The 13,588-nt window shown below is 30.6% G+C and overlaps 2 protein-coding genes across 2 annotated transcripts; both read left to right on the plus strand.

The window, feature by feature from the left end:
• The first annotated feature begins 582 nt into the window (after positions 1-582).
• Positions 583-7,916, plus strand: LOC123906914 (very-long-chain aldehyde decarbonylase CER3). The gene is made up of 11 exons (XM_045956936.1): positions 583-1,274; positions 1,373-1,605; positions 1,697-1,929; positions 2,365-2,584; positions 4,783-4,910; positions 5,039-5,295; positions 5,438-5,545; positions 6,208-6,414; positions 6,948-7,058; positions 7,187-7,360; positions 7,579-7,916. The coding sequence occupies exons 1-11, from the start codon at positions 1,224-1,226 to the stop codon at positions 7,759-7,761; spliced, it is 1,905 nt and encodes a 634-aa protein (XP_045812892.1). The 5' UTR covers positions 583-1,223; the 3' UTR covers positions 7,762-7,916.
• A 2,029-nt stretch (positions 7,917-9,945) lies between these two features.
• On the plus strand, positions 9,946-12,295 carry LOC123909423. Its single transcript, XM_045960254.1, has 4 exons — positions 9,946-10,209; positions 10,301-10,411; positions 11,597-11,812; positions 11,980-12,295. Exons 1-4 carry the CDS (start codon positions 10,035-10,037, stop codon positions 12,018-12,020), a joined length of 543 nt encoding a protein of 180 aa, XP_045816210.1. The 5' UTR covers positions 9,946-10,034; the 3' UTR covers positions 12,021-12,295.
• The last annotated feature ends 1,293 nt before the right edge of the window (positions 12,296-13,588 follow it).

Here is a 13,588-nt window from a genome sequence, read left to right on the forward strand (position 1 = left end):
TTTTTAATACTATTTGATTCTGCAGAAATAGTTGCAAGTTTCAGGATATAAAAAAAATTGATTGGAGATATGCTATCAATTCTATTATTTTTAATTTTTTCCTCGGTGGAAATTATACTAGCGTTTCAGCTGCTCCTAACATGAAAGAATTTGTAATTTTTAAAGCTTTTGATGCGAAGAATCTTCCTCATAAGGATCCTAAAATCAAAGAGATCTTGTGGCATTCTCGTTTAATTTCTTGAACAAAATGCAACCCATATATGGAGCTGCTCATTGTAGTCTTGGCAATGCAGTATGTGGTGGTGTGTTCAGAGACTATCAAGTTAATTTTAGGTTGTTATGCTTCCAATATTGGTGTATCCTTTGCTCTCAATATTGAATTAATGGGAGCTATTTTGGTCATTGAAATTGCTTTTAATAAAAGTTGACATTATCTTTGGCTAGAAACTAATTTACAACTTGTTACCTTGTCTTTCAAGCAGCTTCACATTATTCCTTAGGAACAGATGAAAGAATTGTATGCATCTTTTTTCTCAAATGTATTTTAAAGTCATTTATATTTTCAGAGAATGTAATTGTTGCGTTGATAAATTGTAGACATGTTGATTAAATTCTTTTTAATAAGTTTTGGAAATTTTAGACATATAGATTAAATTCCATAAAATACACATTGCACATTTTTTTTTTAATAAGTTTTCAAACATAAACAAATTTTATTTTTCCTTTCCTATGGTTACCAATGAAGTTATTTGTGTGTGAGAAAAAGTCAGAGGTGGGAGACCACTTCAACTGTAATAGTATTGACCTATAGCATACAACTCCACTCCCCTTATAAATACATGTGATGTGATTGGAGAGTAGATACTCCAATTCACGGTTCAAACCCATAGAGAGAGAGAGAGATACTAGTAATATAATTTCCCATTCCCATTAAGAAGGAAAATCATTTAGTGGACAATTTCAATTTCATTACACAACCCAACCTCTTACATACCCATTGGTTGCTTTGCCCTTCTTTTCTGATTCATTCTCTTTTGAGTATTTCAATCCACCTTGTTCCTTCTCTTAGTAAATAATATAATTTTTGAACTCTATTTGTGTTTGCATAAAAAAAAAACAAAAAAAATATAGATCAAGCCTATTACCTCAAGAAAGGTACAAATATATTTAGTGCATATTAGTATAGAAGATTATTTTAGTGATTTGAGTTAGATCAAATCAAAATGGGTGCTCCTTTATCATCATGGCCATGGGAGAATTTTGGAATATTCAAGGTACATACAAATAGCAACATCTATATATGTATGTTTCTTTCTTCTTATGATAAAAAAATAAAAAATTTGTGTTACTAACATAGTTTTAAATTTTGTAGTATGTATTTTATGGGCCAATTTTTGGAAAAGTGTTGTATGAAGTGTTTTATGAAGAGAAACACTCAATCTCAAACCTTAGCTGGTGGTGTCTTCATTTGATCATACTATGTGGTCTAAGAGTTATGTTGCACGTGTTATGGAGTTCTTATAGTAACATGCTTTTTCTTACTAGAAATCATAGGATTCTTCAACAAGGTGTTGATTTCAAACAGATTGACAAAGAATGGAACTGGTAATTAATTAAACATCTTAATATATGTTGAAAAATTATTTGGTACATATAAATATGTGTGACTAATTAAATTTTGATTTTTTTGAAATAGGGACAATTTCTTGATTCTTCAAGCACTTGTTGCTGCCATAATTTGCTATATTTTCCCATTTCTTCAACATCTTCCTCTATGGAATGTGAAAGGTTTTATTGTTGCTTTGATCTTACATGTGGGAGTTTCAGAGCCACTTTATTATTTGGTACATAAGAAATTTCATGAAGATTATCTTTTCAAAAACTATCATTCACTTCATCATTCATCTCTTGTACCAACTCCTTTAACTGGTGAGTTTTTTAGATCTTCATTTTAATTTTTTTAAGACTTGTCACTTGTGTCAAAGAAAAAAACACTTTGTCACATGTATTATGTTTTTGGAAACTGTCCATTTATTAAGGAAGACTATAGTTGTTGCATAGCTTATTTTGTTTCATCATATCTTGTAGATTTAAATATCATTTTAGAATTTATATACGCTCGATTAACACGGTAACATTTTTTTACGCATACATCTAATTAAATCATTCAATACAATGATGTTGTATTGTTATATTAGTTATTGGAATATTTTTGGAAATTTAATTGGACACAGTGAAATGTGATTGAATGTATGCGTAAAGAAAATTCTACCAACCATGATTAATATTTTTATATTTTACTTTTTTTTGCAAACTACGTGTAAATATTTGATTGGTGATTGAATATGATTTGTGTTGGTGCAGCTGGAAATGCAACATTTTTGGAACATGTTATTTTAACGGCTGTGATTGGAATCCCAATTTTTGGGACTTCTATGATGGGATATGGATCTGCAAGTTTGGTATATGGCTATGTGTTGATTTTTGATTTCCTAAGATGTTTTGGGCATTGCAATGTTGAAATTGTCCCACACAAATTATTTGAGGCATTACCATTTCTTAAATATGTGATATACACACCAACGTAAGTTATATTAAATTTATTCACATTTTTACTATTTTTTTTACTACATTACAGCTAATTTGGCCCTTGAGTAGCAAAGTACAAATCTTTGTTACACTCATTACATATTCAATTGTCAGACACATGAGATGAGATGAGATAGCCCCCTCATTGATTGATTTCTGCCTACTTATTGGTGTGGAAAGTGATGAGCATTTACTTCCCCATCACCAAATTTAAATGTGAACCATAATACTTCAATATTTATATATTAGACAAAACCATATAGCAATAGCAGCATGTTGGGGTTGATTGGATGATAAAAGGAGAAAAATAATTATATAATTTTGAGGAATTTTAGGAAATATAATAAAATTGATTTTTATTTTATGGGCTTAAATGCACTTTTGGTCCCCCTATTTTCAAAAAAATGAAGTTTTGGTCCCCCTATTTTAAAAACCAACTTTTTGGTCCCCCTATTTTCATTTTTTTTTTAGTTTTGATCCCCCATCCTATTTTGGGATTAATTTTGTTGATGTGGCCTTGCAACTAATGATGTGGCAACATTCATGTGGACAAATTTAATATCCATGTCATTATCATATATTTTTAAATTCAATAAAGCTTTATTTATAAAATATTTTAATTGTTAGAATTATATATTCAACTGAAATAATAATTGTTAAATCTTATAAAATATGAAATTTGAAACCCTAATTATCAAACCTTCAACTACTAGAATTTTATTCACCGTCGGAGAGAATCATTCCTTATGGATTTCACTAATCCTATGGTTTCCGTTCAAACTCAACAATTTTTGGATTTTTAAAAACGAAAAGAAATTAGAGATGATTTTGTGTTTCAATAGAAATTACTCATACTCTTTAAACTATCTATGACTTTGGATGAGTTTGAATGAAAACCCAAAAATTGTTTTAAGTTTGAAGTTTAATTCTAGATTGGTTTTATATAAAGTTGGATGATGATAAAAGTTGAAGGTTCTTGAAACACAAAACTTGCTTTCAATATGCAATTGTTTGATATGAATCAAAGAGGATCATGTCCATGTTGTGATTGTTTGTTTTTTCTTAGGTTTAATAAATTAGAGGTTGTGAATTTTTGGATTTTTTATTTTAATGAACTTTCTTAGGTTTAATTAAATTATTTTATAAAATAAGTTTTATTGAATTAAAAACAAATAATGACATGGATATTAAATTTGTCCACGTGGACGCTGATATGCATTAGTGACAATGCCACATCAACAAAATTAGCCTTAAAATGGAATGGGGGATCAAAACTCAAAAAAAAATTAAAATTGGGGGACTAAAAAGTTGATTTTTAAAATAGGGGATCAAAACTTCATTTTTTTGAAAATAAGGGGATCAAAAGTGCATTTAAGCCTATTTTATTTTATAATTACATTAATGTTTATCTAAGTTTTTCCAAGTGTCTCCCTTCTTCTCCACACAAAATCAAAGTTTTAAAATCGAATCAAACCGCCTAATTGAAGGGATTGAACTGGTAACAAATTAGTTGATTGGTTGGTTTGATCTGATTATAATTTAGTTTGGTTGAATCGGAGTTGAACTGGATCAATCATTTTTCATTTTTTTTGTTTGCTTTTACCTTCTTAATACTCTTTTTTTTTATGCCATCAGTTCAACCGCGATTGAATCAATAGAACCAATTGAAACATGAGTCAGATTTCTTTGACTCGACCTCCGCTCTCATTTCTGATTAATCTAAAGCAAAATTAACTTAGTGTATATTATCTTTGGTTAAGTAGTTTAACGACTGAAATTCACCTTTTAAGATAAATAAGTAGAGGATTTCGAGTTCGAATTACACCCTGCATGCATAGTGAATAAATCAAATATTTAATATCACATGCAATTTAAGATGAAACATGAGTGACCTTAATTGTAAATCATAATTTTTTCATTTGATGGTTGAGGTTACTTCCAAAATTTGTTGTATTGAAGAGAATATTAATTGAATTTGAAGTCTAATAAAATGGTCCAAGAAAACCAAACTTATAGTTGGAGATTATTAAAAAAAATTAGAGGACCATTAAATTCCCCTGCATTTTATCAAGCTTGCATCCTTTTCTATTGAAACTGCCAGAACAGGCAATTAAGATAAGAAATGGACATGCATAGTGGTCCAACAAATGTGTATTAATTATTTAATTAATTTCTTTTTCCTATGTTTTGCAGATATCACAATCTCCACCACACTAATAAGGACACTAATTTCTGCCTCTTTATGCCTCTCTTTGATGCATTAGGCAATACACTTAACACAAATTCATGGACATTACACAAAACATTAAGCTCAGGTTCAGGTAATTACTAATTAACTTGTCCTATAATTTACTTATATTCCTCTAAAAAATATTTTTCATTCTAACATCAACACTTTTTTTTTTTGTGGAATTACTGATAAATTTGTATTGTGTCTGTATTAATGCAGGGAATGGCGCTACGGTACCGCATTTTGTTTTCCTAGCTCATATGGTGGATATATCATCCTGCCTGCATGTTCCGTTTGTTCTGCGATCGACTTCTTCGCTTGCATACACAACAAGACTCTTCTTCATCCCATGTTTGCCAGTAACATTTTTAGTTGTGATGGCAATGTGGCTTTGGTCCAAAACATTTTTACTTAGTTTCTATTACATCAGAGGTAGACTCCACCAAACTTGGGTTGTACCGCGATGTGGCTTTCAGGTCGGTCTTATATTCTAGAAGTTTCTCTCTTTAAATTTAACGGTTCCTACAGCTACAACACCATATTGTAGCGGATAAAAGGGTGTTGAAAACGAATGATGAGTATTAATTTTTTTTTTTCCTTTTTCGATTTTGTTAACAGTATTTCTTGCCATTTGCTACTGATGGAATTAACAAACATATTGAGCAAGCTATCCTAAGGGCTGATAAAATTGGAGTTAAGGTCATTAGTCTAGCTGCATTGAACAAGGTTTGTTTTTTCATATCATTTTTTTTGCTTTCACCACCAGTTTAATCTGGTTCGGGGATCAGTTCTGGTATCAAGTGGTTTCAGCTCCCTCTCGATCGCAGTTGCGGGGATCTTTTTCATATCATTGAATTTCTTTCTTGTGATGTTAAATTTGACAATTTATGATAAAATTAAATATGATTAATTGAAAGCTGGTCTACCTGATGTAACAATTATGATGTACTTAAGTATAGAACTATTTTAGTGCCTTGTAGTTGCTTGCAAGATAGATCTTTGATACCTGATGAAATCAATTAAATCTAGTGTGCCTAAAGTGTGCATAATATAAGCGACTCATTAACAAATTTAGGAAAGGTTCTGAAACAATTTTAGATTTTGCGTCTAAACTTTACACTCACATAACTGGCTTGTAATGTGAACATTGCGTAAACTGTATGACATAATTTTATCTAGTACTTGCAATAGAATGAGCCTAATTTATTCTAATTCCACAGAGGATTTAAGTTTGGATTTAACATTACAACTGTTAGAGTTGGCCCAAGTTGGCGCTATCATGATCTGACAATTATAATTGATTGACATTGTAATATTTTTAAACATTGACAGTATATACGAATTAAATTATATTTTAAATTCTTATTATTTGATTGGATACATTACAGAACGAGTCCCTAAACGGTGGTGGAAAGCTTTTTGTGGACAAGCATCCAAACCTTAGGGTTAGAGTTGTTCATGGAAACACCTTAACTGCAGCTGTGATTCTCAATGAGATCCCTCAAGATGTGAAAGAGGTGTTCTTAACAGGAGCTACTTCCAAGCTTGGAAGAGCAATTGCTCTCTACCTTTGCCAAAAGAAAGTTAGAGTTCTGGTAAATTTTTCTCCCATTACTATATTCATTCATTAAATTTCTTGTACCTCATTTTTCTTCCAAGATTATTGTATACTAGTTTTAGATCATAGTTTTCATATATTTGTTTGTAGTCCATTTCATATGTACAACTTTACTGTTTTATATAGTCAAACCTTTACATATTTATATCAATGATTTCATCTATGCTCATGCATTTATTATATTTGGTTTTTCAAATTTAGATAAAAGTTACTCCATATACTATTGTATTTTTGTATAAAAATCTAGCTGTCTATTTAATATATGATGTGACAGAGGCTTCCATTGTAGTATTTTTTTTTTTTTAATTTCATATGAGATATAATATTAATAGTCTAATGTAAATTGAATTTAATTTAGAAACAAAGTTTGATTCCTATAAGAAACAAGTTTTGATCGGATTTCACTTATTTCGCGGTTGAACTTCGAATTACCAAATTTTTTCTCTAAAAACCGGAGAATTAACATAAAAAAATGGACTTCGTTTATACTAATCCATTCCTATTTTGCAGATGTTAACTATTTCAACAGACAGATTTCAAAAGATTCAAAAAGAAGCCCCTGTTGAATACCAAAGCTACCTTGTCCAAGTTACAAAATATCAAGCAGCACAAAACTGCAAGGTATTTTGGCTTATTTATAAAAAGACAATAGAAATTTAGTTAGTGTAAACATTTATAAATTGGAATTATTGTGAACTGTGAAGTGTGAAAAAAATCATGTGATTAATTTGCCATATGTGTTAATACAGACTTGGATTGTTGGCAAGTGGATAACTCCAAGAGAGCAAAGTTGGGCACCAAGTGGGACCCATTTTCATCAATTTGTTGTTCCACCAATTTTATCATTCAGAAGAGATTGTACTTATGGTGATCTAGCTGCCATGAGATTGCCAGAAGATGTGCAAGGTCTTGGTTGTTGTGAGGTGAGCAAATCAATCCACTTCATCAATATGTAGTCGCGCATATAAAGCACATGTTAACATTTTCTTAGAGAATGATTTACATCAAACAGTATATAAGGCTATATAGTGGGTTTGGATTAAACGCAGTAACAGAGTGACGTAGTTAGTGTTTTTAACTGTCTGATCTAAAAACGACGTTTACTAATTAGTTGTTTGTTTGTGATTTTTATTTGATGTAGTACACAATGGATAGAGGAGTAGTTCATGCATGTCATGCTGGAGGAGTGGTACATAGTCTTGAAGGTTGGACTCATCATGAAGTTGGTGCCTTAGATGTTAACAGAATTGATCTTGTGTGGCAAGCAGCACTCAAACATGGCTTAAGGCCAGTCAGTAGTAGTCCACACAGTAAAAGTGATTAATTAAGAATATTTGTAACATGCAACTTAATTTCTAAAGTTGTGTCTTATGTGTTTTTGTATTATTCAATAACTAAGTGGCCATCAATTGTGGTTGTGTTCATTTAATATTACTTTTATGTTTCTTATACGATCATATTGATCACATATTTTATACACATTGAAAGTGATTCATAGCCTTTTTTTTAAAGGATGAAAGTGATTCATAGTCATACCATAAATTTCATGTTTTTTATATTTATTTTGAGCAAATTTTTGTGTCCACAACAATAAATTTAAATCATCGTTTTAATGAAATAAAGTTAAAGATATAGTGTTTTTTTTTTTTGACACTGAGATAAAAATATAGTGTTCGAGAGTGATAAATTTAACTTTTTATAAGTTTCTTGTTCAAAAAAAAACTTTTTATAAGTTTAAAAATAATTGTTTCCTAATTTAAACTACTACTTTTAAATTTCTTAATAATTTATCTCCTTAGAGCACTAGTCAATTGGACATGTTGCTATCTGCAACTTTGGGATACAATGGACTGAATGGAGTTATTTATGACATGTAAAATTTGTGATAAATATAGTTGTTAGTTGCATTAATTTTAAACCGTCCAAACAATAATCATTCTATTATTTTTGAAAAACTAACATTGGTGGCTGGCTATTACTAGTTGGATTGTATAGTCAACTCAATGACAGACACATTTCAACAAAGTAGGCATACGCCCACAATTTTCACAAATGAACACCAATTAATATTTGGTTTTAATTAGCTTTTGGTGTTTTTCTTATATAATTTTTAAAAATATCTATCCTCATTTAAAATGTCTTTTCAATATTAATTTGTATATTTAACGAGGTATATATGTAAAACATTAAAATAAATTAGGATAAATAACAATTATTTTATCATCTCTAATTATAAGATCCTTTTACAAAAATGTTCATTCCTAAAATAATGGATGGAGGTAGGTATGACTCGAAATGCGTTGAGTCGATTTTGATCAAGCTCCACTCGGTAAGAACTAGTTTAACTCCAAATTCGGCTCCTGTTTGATACAAATATTTTTTTTACCCTAATTCAACTCAATTCAAGTTTGCAAAAGATTTGATTTGATTTAAAAGCAAAAATATTTTGGATTTTTTACTTTTTAATTTAACCAAGTAAAGGGAGAAATTTTTGAAATTTTTCCAAGCTAAAATGTCTTTAATCCCTAACTTTCTATATCCAATCACACACTTCATATTTATAGTGAGCCTGCCTATCTATTTTTAAGAAATCTTCGATGTGGGACTTTGGTTTAATTTGAAATATTACATTTTTGGTTTTAGTTCAGATGTCAGTTCTGATATCAAGTGGTTCCAGCTACCTCTTAATCGCAGTTACGGGCATCGAACTATATCAAGTTCAACGTCAATCACCACTAAACCAACTAACGATTGATATTTAAAAAATTACATTGGTTCTTAGTACTACTTTTATAATAAAATTTTAAGCGAATTGGATTTAAAAAGGCTCATTAAAACAACTATTTTAGGTATCATCCAGTAAAGAGATACTTACACCAGCAGCAAAGTTGAATTCATACAGTTGCAAGTTACCGTATGAGTTAAGTTTTTATTATTGAATAGTTATTTTTACCTCCAATTATTTTTGGTAAAAATTTCACACGCCTAAGAATTTATTTATCTGAACAGAAGAAAGAAAAAAAAAACCTTATTTTATCTAAATTTATTCCTCCTCCAAACAAAGAAAAAGAAGAATAATTTTTTTCTCTTCAAATTAATAAATTCTTCTCCTGGTTGTTTTGACTACAAAAATGGACTAAAGGCCCATAATAAGAATCTTCGAAAATTTCTCAACGCACCCACCCATTTTCTCTCCCACTCCCCAAAAAATTGGGAAAACATTTTCCGAATTTTTTATAATGTAAATTTTACACTAAAATACAGTCCGGAACGTATTTTCCGAATTTTTTTAGGTGCGCTAGGAAGTGGGGGAGAAATGTTAAGTTGCGTTGAGAAATTTTCAGAATCTTCATTCTACAATTGGGCCAGGATCCAATAAAACCCAACCTTGACCATTTGGGCTGCATGGATAGTCACAGAAAACAAACTTGACACGTGACACTACCTGTTTCCTTAAAGCAGACACGTGTTTTGTTTGTTAAAGTTTGTAAACCGCCAACATAACAAACAAAACAACGTTGTCCATACCATACACTTTGTCCTGGACTTCTCCAAATCTTCTGCATTTTTTTAGATTCAAAGAAGAACAACAAGAAGATGAAAATGGATAACAGAATGCGCCTAAAAGTTCAAAACAAGAAACCAATTAAACGCAGCGGGAAGAAACCATTGATGAAAAAGTTTTTGGATTATCTAAAATCTGATACTTTTTTATATGCTCCTCTTCTCTCTCCTCAACCCTCTGTTTTTCCATCATCTAATTCTTTCAAAGGTTTGAAATTTAACATTTTTCATCATTTTCATTTTATTTTTTATATTTTTGAATTGTTTGATGGGGTGTGTTCATTTGTTTGTGATATCAGTGGTGGAGCTGAGAAAACCTATAGTAAAAGAGAGACACTGGTTTCAAGATTATCTCAAATCTCAAGGATATATGTATGATCCTGTTCTTGAGCTTCCAATTTCACCTCAAGGTAGCTACACTTGTAATCAATTTTACATTCTCTACTGTAATTGTTATATATGCTTCATTATAACTTTTGCTGCCAAATTTTCGTGTAATGATGGATAATTAGTCTTAGAATTCAGAGTTGGGTCTAAACCAACCCTAAAAAACCGGCTTCTCAGATGAGAGTTGCCTCTATTTTATAAACTCATGTACAAGTCATCTCACATCTGATCTCACATCTGATGTGGGGCTTCTTAACACTTAATATTTAAGGGTTTGGAAATAGGTGAACAAATATGGTGGAAAAAATGCTAGTGTCTTGATTTGATTAATTATTAACATCATAGTGATTATGTATGTTTGCTAGCTCATTAATTAATCCTCTGTTTTTAGCATATTGGTAGCTCATACATTCCAATAGTCCAATGTAAATGATTCATAGAAGAAAGAAAAGTTGAATTCTTGAGCTAGCGAAGACCATATAGTATTAATTAGTAGGAGCTACGTAAATGAGTAACAAACTCAAAGCAAACCAACCTATTTGCTAGCTCTTGCATGTTGGAATTAAGGATTAATTTCATAATTAATCACTTAGGAAACATGCTCAATCATACTTTAGTGAAAAAACCAAGTAATATATATGAGCATACATATAAACAAGTTAGAATCTACATTATGATAGTTTATCGAAGATGTTAGAAATAATTAGATTTATTGCTAATAATCCATTAACATTAAAAAAGAAGAGGGCGACGAGTAATGAACACCTGTTGGTGGTTCTTCCTTAGTCAAGACTTTTTATGGCCTAAGATACTCTCTTGATGGGAAAGAGACAATGTGTGCATTGTGTCTGGTGGTGTATTGGTGATCATAGCTTATATAAGGTGATGGTCAATTAGGATTTTTCTTAATCCAAAATATGATTAGTCTTATCACTTAAATTGATCATGTATCAGCTAAGGCTTCTAATTGATAACTAATTAATTGACGATATACCTCAATGTTATGAAATTGGAGAATATAATATATAATCCAAAGAATATTCCAACATTGTCAACTTGCCTAACTTCTTTGTATGATTTTCATCCTAGCTTAAGACCATTCATATTTGAGTATAGACATGCAAAAGAAAAATGAAATGTGCGAATATATCATGATGTTGTTGTCACCTAATTATTCATTGATTTTGTGTTGATCTGCTAAATTGCAGAACCTTTGCAGGACCGCGAAATGATAAGGAAAGATGTTTCAACTAGAAGGTCAACATTGAATGTCAATAACCAACAAACTGATAATTCTGGAAATGTAAACCAAAGGTCTGAAAGCCATATTCCTCAAACACATCTCTCTGATCACCTTACTCGGGGACAAAAAGAAACTATGAAGCACACCGTGTACCAAACTTGTCGCACAACTTTAGCTTCAAGTAAGTGTCTTCGCTGCATAAATTGCATTACTTTACTGCTTCAACTTCTCTAATTCATTATCATTTATCAACTATTTCAATTGAGATTCAAGATTAATAGTAGAGACAATATTATATAACTTATGCTAGATTTAATTAGGATGTTTTTAACTCTGCTTATGCTGCAGGAAATGTGACCCTCAACTCACAGCCGAGAGCTCATACTTGATGGAATCGTTTGGGTATAAAAATGTAACATATAGAAGACAATAACCTATACGGAGTATTGTTTTAGGTGTTTGTTGTTCATATATATCATGAATGTATTTAAAATTAAATGTCACTAGTTATTGTCCGTGTTCATATCGTGAATTATGAATTTAGAATTTCACTGGTTATCATCATTGTCTCTTGATAGAATATACTAATGACAATTTTGTATGAACTTATTTTGATGTGCTTTACATGTAATGTAGTATAAGTTGTTTCAATGCAGTTTGAACCGATTCCTCATCTATCTGCTTATCTTCTAATTAATAGTACCTGTTTTTTTTTAATATAATTCAGCACTCTAGTCTTTATACTGTCACACTTTGCAGTTAAATAAACCACTCCAAATTGGTGAATTCACCTCACATAAGATGATGATTCACCATTAAATTTTGGAGTTACAGCTTATACACCAGCAAACCTTAATGTTGGATGATTTTTCTTCCGGAACCCTCCACCACTTGTCAAATCCAAAAATTGATAAAAAATGAGTTTTTTATTTTATTTTTTTATACCAATTAGAAAGTAATAGGAAATATTAAGTTTAATATGTTTAAATATTTTTTGAGTTGTTTATTTGCTTAGCATTGAATATTGATTGGTTTAATTAGGTAGCTACTCCATCCTTTTCCTATCTATATGTTTGATGTTACATGTTGTCAAACTGAAACACAATTATTTAAACAGCTTGTACTTGACTTAAGTTTTAACTCCTCTATCTCATATTATTCTTCTAGAGCTAAGTTTACGGGGACATTCTTCTCCGATTCTAATTATAAGTAAAAGTGAGTTAATAAAAATTAGTGTATTTAATTCAAAATTTAAATAAGATATATCAACATTAGGTTAATGAGTGATATCTCTTATAAGTTATAAATTTAACATTCTTCTCATACATAGTCGATGTGGGACTTAACACTCGCACTTGAAACTCAACATGAATGTGGGTCAGCAAAAGAATCTATAAAAGGTCCTATTTCATATTATAGATTTACAATGTTTGATGTTAGAACTGATCCCCGAATCAGATTCAACTGGCGGTGAAAAACAAAAAAAATTCTCAAAATGATATTTTGAAAAGTTGTGTACGCCAGAATAACCTCTAGCATGTTTTCCCTTTGGCCTACCTGTACTTAATGATCTGTGCTTCATATCAATCGCTCTTCAACTTTAGTTGTTGAAACTTAACATCCCATCCCCAGTTTTGACTTCGACGGTGTAAGATTTTAGCATGTTGATTTTTTCCTGAAGCAATTTGAGCATGTTGATGGTGATTTACTTTTACCCCATATATTGCCCCATATATATAGGATAGAATTAGGTTAGGGCTATTACCTTCGTTAGCTGATCCTTAACAAGGGAAAGTATTGCATAATCATAAAATTTGAACAAACATAAAAGAATGTATAAAAAGAAAGCAAAAAAAAATATGTATATTTCATGTGTGTCCAAATAATATTCCTAGGTTGTGTAAAAAAAAAATATTTCTAGGGTTGCGACCAACCAAATATTTTTATTTTTATAAAA

The sequence above is a fragment of the Trifolium pratense genome, linkage group LG2 (genome assembly GCF_020283565.1).
Source record: "Trifolium pratense cultivar HEN17-A07 linkage group LG2, ARS_RC_1.1, whole genome shotgun sequence".
NCBI lineage: Eukaryota > Viridiplantae > Streptophyta > Magnoliopsida > Fabales > Fabaceae > Trifolium > Trifolium pratense.

Bases quoted from the DNA above. Each gene is read 5' to 3' on its own strand.
- LOC123906914 (XM_045956936.1), top strand. From the start codon at position 1,224: ATGGGTGCTCCTTTATCATCATGGCCATGGGAGAATTTTGGAATATTC. The intron at 1,275-1,372 runs GTACATACAAAT...TAAATTTTGTAG, and splicing joins AGAATTTTGGAATATTCAAG to TATGTATTTTATGGGCCAAT. The intron at 2,585-4,782 runs GTAAGTTATATT...TATGTTTTGCAG, and splicing joins TATGTGATATACACACCAAC to ATATCACAATCTCCACCACA.
- LOC123909423 (XM_045960254.1), top strand. From the start codon at position 10,035: ATGAAAATGGATAACAGAATGCGCCTAAAAGTTCAAAACAAGAAACCA. The intron at 10,210-10,300 runs GTTTGAAATTTA...TTGTGATATCAG, and splicing joins ATCATCTAATTCTTTCAAAG to TGGTGGAGCTGAGAAAACCT. The intron at 10,412-11,596 runs GTAGCTACACTT...GCTAAATTGCAG, and splicing joins GCTTCCAATTTCACCTCAAG to AACCTTTGCAGGACCGCGAA.